Source organism: Aptenodytes forsteri, unplaced genomic scaffold, assembly GCF_000699145.1.
Source record: "Aptenodytes forsteri isolate BGI_AS27 unplaced genomic scaffold, ASM69914v1 Scaffold73, whole genome shotgun sequence".
NCBI classification, from domain to species: Eukaryota; Metazoa; Chordata; class Aves; order Sphenisciformes; family Spheniscidae; genus Aptenodytes; species Aptenodytes forsteri.
In genome coordinates this window covers 3529772-3535892 of record NW_008796215.1, presented here as the reverse complement: position 1 = coordinate 3535892, position 6121 = coordinate 3529772, and the positions used below count along the sequence as shown (strand labels likewise).

The 6121-nt window shown below is 42.3% G+C and overlaps 1 protein-coding gene across 1 annotated transcript in view; it reads right to left on the bottom strand.

Moving 5' to 3' along the window:
* The window catches only part of YBX3 (Y-box binding protein 3), a 78055-nt gene that overhangs the window by 7793 nt on the left and 64141 nt on the right, over nucleotides 1-6121 (bottom strand). The window contains exon 8 of the mRNA XM_009288540.1: nucleotides 665-756. Within this exon, the coding sequence (XP_009286815.1) occupies nucleotides 665-756 (92 nt within the window). The remainder of the gene's footprint in view (nucleotides 1-664; nucleotides 757-6121) is intronic.

Sequence of the window (6121 nt, the reverse complement as noted above, 5' to 3'; positions counted from 1 at the left end):
GGTCCCTCTGGATGGCATCCCTTCCCTCCAGGATGTCAACCGCACTATACAGCTTGGTGTCACCAGCAAACTTACTGAGGGTGCACTCAATCCCACTGTCCCTGTCGCCAAAGTTGTTAAACAATGCCGGTCCCAATACTGACACCTGAGGAACACCACTCATCACTGGTCTCCACCACTCATCACTGGTCTCCACTTGGACATCAAGTCGTTGACCGCAACCCTTTGACTGCGACCATCCAGTCAACTCCTTATCCACCGAGTGGTCCATCCATCAAATCCATCTCTCCAATTGAGAGACAAGGATGTCATGCGGGACAGTATCAAATGTTTTGCACAAGTCCAAGTAGATGACATCTGTTGCTCTTCCCTTATCTACCAATACTGTAACCCCATCGTAGAAGACCACCAAATTTGTTAGGCACAATTTGCCCTTAGTGAAGCCATGTTGGCTGTCACCAATCACCTCCTCATTTTCCATGCGCCTTTGCATAGTTTCCAGGAGGATCTGCTCCATGATCTTGCCAGGCACAGAGGTGAGACTGACTGGCATGAATTTGCATGCACATTAATGCCAGGGAATACAGCTTCCTGCTCTTAATGAAGCCTGTACAGATCACAGAAACATCCAAATCTAATGATGAGCAGAGGAAGTAGTACAAACCTGCGATAGCGGGGACGATAGGTAGGATTCCTATGAACTTGTTGATGAAGTTGTCCTTCTGTGACCCCATCCTTGATTTCTCCCTCACCACCCTACAACCAAAAGAAAACAGAAGACAGAGTCAAAGATGAAGTGTTATCTTATTTCACAGGCAGTATATTAACTATAAAGCCCAAAAATCTGAACACAAGTTCAGAAACAGTGTATCAGTACAGAAACACCAGCATATAGGTAAAAAGAAGCAGCAGATACTTAAAAGGCTTTAATTTGGGCAAAGATAGAGTAGGACAGAACAAGAGCCAATAATGCTGCTCTTGTTCCTCACAGGAACAGGCTAAGAAACTACTTAATGATACATCCTCCCTGTCTGCCAAGAAAGGCAGAGAACCTGACAGTTCTCTCTGATGCATGTGAAAGTGCATTTCAAGACATGACATTGCACTTTAAGGGGTAAATGTGTTATGGAGAAGCAGCTATTGATCAGGACACTTCTGCATTTGGAAAGTTAACTGAAAGAAATCACACTGAAGCTTGCCAGAGACCACTTCTGGCTTCATTCTACACAAAGCCCCATTCCATATAGAACTCCCACAAAAAAAAAGAAATTTAAAGGTAGAGAAACTGTATTACATCATGTCAAATACTCTTCTACACACTCAACATTTTCAACTTAGAGATGCAGTGATTATCTTCCCCCTTTGGTTGTTAACTGATAAAGCTGTATTTCAGTTTGTTTTTTTTTTCCCTCTAGTTTGGTGTTTTTTTGTTTTGTTTTTTAAATGCCAGCCATCAGTAATGTCTGTTTTATAAAGTGTTGCATGATTTACAGTTCCCATTGTACTATTCTTCCCCTTAAAAGAAGGAATTTAACAAGAGATCTAGAAACAGAAGTGCATCTTCTGCATCTGATCTAGTAGGAAACTGTCCTGGTTTCGGCTGGGATAGAGTTCTCATACTAAATCCAAAACACAGCACTATACCAGCTACTAGGAAGAAAATTAACTCTATCCCAGCCGAAACCAGGACAGAAACAAAAGCTATTGCTTCCTGACAGCCTTCAGTAGTCTACACTAAGTTTGACAGGTCTCCTTCCAATTCTACACAGCTATTTTAACTACCACCACCATATTTTGCTCTATTTTAACTGGCAATCTCAGGTAACTGCATGGGCAGTGAACTTTTCTTTAGCTAAGATAACATGATGATAAACATTTAGAAAGGCTGGAGCACTGTAGGTTGTAACAAGAGATCTTGGGGAATTAAATAAACCTCAGTGACCAACCTGGACAATCTTCTCTCACCACAGTAAAATACCCTCCAAATGCATTAGTAATTTCAAGCACTCTTTGTAGCTTTCCAAGTTTCCAAAAAGCACAGAGACATGGCCTAAAGGCAACTGGAATATTTCACATGCTGTACCTAGAAATAGCTATACCAGCTATTCTTAACAATATGCCAGGGTCAGCTGCTGAGGTGAGTAGAGAGAAGTCGGAATTCAATTAAAAAAACACAGTCATAAGTAACATTATCCGTTATGTTCTCTCATGTATAAAACTGATCAGGATAACTAAATATCCACAGGAACTCCCACTGACTAAGTAGACGGTAATAATAGGTAGCATCTGATAGCAGTTGAGAAGTATTTGAGAGACTCAGAACCCAAAAGGAAAGTTACACTTCTGAGTTTACGACAGCATTATACTACTTATATCTATTTTGCAATACCAGTCTGTCCTGTTTGTATCGAGATGCTTTGTACTACATAACTTTACAGTTTAATAGACCTGTACTGGGTGGTCAGAAGCATCTCAGTAAGGTGAGAAATGGCACCACCAGTATTGTGTGTGGCAATAGCGATTCAGAGGTCTTGGGATTTGCCTTTTGTGAAGCAAGGACCTAATGCTGCTCCTGCTCTCAGTCTCTTCCTCATGTGAGGACCAGCAAAGCACAGAAACAGAAGAGAGCAGCAAGATGTGAAGGGAGGAGAGGATGCAAACCAAATAATCCTGAATACGTTCCAGCATAATCGCCATTTCTCTTCTCCAGAGTTTCTGAGCAAGCACACGTGGAATCAGCACTAAGTTCTAGCACTGCAATGCCACAAATATGGAACCACAAAGGCCTAGTAGGTCTTGTCCGAGGGACAATGTGCCAGAAGCTAACAAAGCATCAGCCAACCTAATTTTAGGGAGGGGCACACAACAATATTTTTCATCAGCCAAAGCTCTCCTATAGCACTTGACAATCAGCATCACATTCACAGCTCTTAAAAGGCAGTATTGAATTTCTACATGTTTTTAATGGCACAGCCCAAGTCCACTCCTCCCTACAGTGGGCTGCATTGGAATCTCAGATAAAAGACTCCACCTCCTGTAGTGACGGAAAGAATGACTAAACCTGATGAAGCATTACCCGACAACAGTGCAAACATTTTCCTATTCATCTTGAACTGAATACTGCTCTGTCAGTATTTCAAATGGGTTTGGTTTAAACAGTCAGTTGCAAACAGAATAGCAAAGCAACTGAAGTCCTGATAATTTCCTGCCTCTTCTATAGTATCACAAAAATTCAATTAACACATTACATTAGTATCACTGTCAATTGATCTAGGTCTATTGGCCAGAAATGAAGTACAGCTCCAGAATAAAGCAATTATGCTGTCAGAAGTCACTGAAACAGATGCAGTTTGACCAGAAAACAGAACCTGAGCTTTGAGGTCTTGTTTTACTGTACTGATAGTAAGTGTATTAGATTCATTTATTAGGAAAGCTTCATTTGTACTCTTAAAAGCACCACACCATGTCTAGAACACACACGATCCTCTTCACTCAATCTCCTCCACAGGAATCTTCCAACTCAGTGCAATACCTTCTCACAAAACATTAGGTCTTCCTAGAGGACAAATGAATGAAGCTGGCCTGCTGCACTCTACATTTTCCTCTGAAGATGACCAAAATAGGCAGGCAGGCTGTGGTATCGCACAGGTTTCTCTAACCCTAAAAAGGTACAAAATTTTATTGCTGTCCCCCAAAGAAGAGTTTTGTAAGTATTAACTGTAACTTCAATGAGCTTTTTACCCATCTGCTTCCCCTAATTTCTTCATTTGTTCTTACATCTCTTCAGATCAGTCTCTAGCTTTTGTGTAATGCTATTCCTATTTTCAGATCTCCTCTCTACAAGAGATAGTGTCAGCCTATAAAACCACTCTCGAACTGTTTCACTTATTTTCCGACTCACTGGTATAGAGGCTTCTCCTATTAGTAATGCACACAGTATTTAGGTGAGGACATCATTGGTTCTCAAGGGTATTCTACAATTCACGGTCTGTTATAACTTTCTGACTACAGCTCCACACTGCATCTATGTTTTCACAGACAGTTTGGTGAAGACCACAGCCTCTTTTCTGTAGTGGATACAATTAAGAAGTTTCTGATATGGACCATTACTTTTACTTTCCACAGAACTCTCCATGCAATCCAGATGCAGTTCCACTAGAGCTGGTCAAACACCTCAGATTCCTAAAGGTTCTCTTCACTCTTGAGAAATCCACATAGCATGTTCAAAAACAGACCCAGTAAACTACACACAGTACAGACACATTTGAGCTAGCATGGCAAACAAAGGATAGCATCTTTAGTTTGCCTAAAGCCATGCCAGTGAGGAAGGAGAAATCAACTCTTGCTGCGCTACAAGGCTGGACTGGAGTTGCTAACCGACATAAATTAAAAAGTTCTTGAAAACTAGAAGGCTACTGTGTCCAAAGTCACCTCAACAAATTAAACAATTTTCTTTTTTTCTTTCAGTAAATACAGGATTGATGATGTAGGCAGCTGAGCCCTGGGAAAACCTTTCATCTCTGCAGCCTAGTAGATCTTTAAGCATAGCAGGCCTGGGTACGCTGAAACCTTTTCCTTCAGGTGTGCAGCAAGAGTTGCCTGCAGCTGAGTAAATATCCATTCAGCAAACACAGCCCAAGAGTACCATACCATCAGCAACTCAAACTTGTCTCAGAAATATCCTGCAGGACAGTTCACCAGAAACAATTCCTCAAGTAGAGAGGCACAACCTTTAATGCACCTGTTAATGGACCACACAGAATAGTGTATACATATTGCTATGGCTCACAGACATTGCCACCTTTCTTCCCCCTTTACACACATGGGAACAGAAGGGGAAAGAGGAGGCCTTGTTAAAGGAAAAGGATATTAGAAAGAAGCATCTTTCTAGAGGCAGTAGACATGCAGTTTCAATGTGAAGAATGTGTTAACTGATGCAAGTGAAAAATCTCCAAGAGGAAATACCGATAGCTTCAGATGAGGATTCACTCTACTCTCAACTGATCTATCAAAGCAAGCACACAGGGGATGACAAGAGTATCTGGACAAGTTTGAGTGGTTTCACTGACCTACAGCAGGACCAACTTCAGGGACAGTCCCTGCAAAGGCTTCCTTAAAGTGGAGCTTTGACTTGTTCATGCAACTAACAGGTGAGGGGGTAAGAAGGCCCAGCAGAACTGGTTGCACCTTAAACTAGCTCAGAACACAAGAAGAGTCCACTGCAACATGCAGAAAATTGAGCAGGCATATCAGAACATCAACTTCGGCTGCACAAAGAACTCCTGACTGAGCTCAAACATGAAAAGGAAGTATCACTTAAGTCCTACACATACAAGTCTATGAGACTACACAGGATACATTTGAGAGTGCTGCAGGAGCTGGCTAATGTCACTGCCTGTCCAGTATCATCTTTGAAAGGTCACAGCAATCATGTAGTTTACCTCATTCCTTGTTAGACTGGCATGCTAAGGGAACGGTACTATAGGGTCTTCATCATCCTTGAATGAAACAGAATTTACTCTTAATTTTAACAGATGATACCAAATCCAGAGGAGCAGTCAATGCTCAGGCAGGCCATTGATGTTCAATATTCAGAGGGTAGCGAACAAGCTAAAGAGAAGGACCAAACAACCTTATGAGCAATGGGAAACAATGAACACATGGGTTAACGTCCTTTTGTCAATTATCATTTGCAAGTTTTGAAGGCTGTAATACTTCCAGAGTCAATGATCCCAGAGAAAGAGCAGTATGTTTTCAGTTATGAAGTGAGAGATGACTTCATAGGACATCAGGCACCACGCACACAACAGCTAAGCTCTGGTACCCACACCAAAACAGTCTGGGGACTCAGATATAAGCAAGCCAAAGGAAAACAGTGAGCCGCAAGACAGGGATGGCGAGCAGGATGAACCCCCCATAATCCAAGAGGAAGCAGTCAACGACCTGCTACGCCACCTGGATGCTCACAAGTCTATGGGGCCAGATGGGATCCACCTGAGGGAGCTGGCAGAGGTGCTCGCCAAGCCGCTCTCCATCATTTATCAGCAGTCCTGGTTAACGGGGGAGGTCCCGGGTGACTGGAGGCTTGCCAATGTGATGCCCATCTACAAGAAGGGCCGGA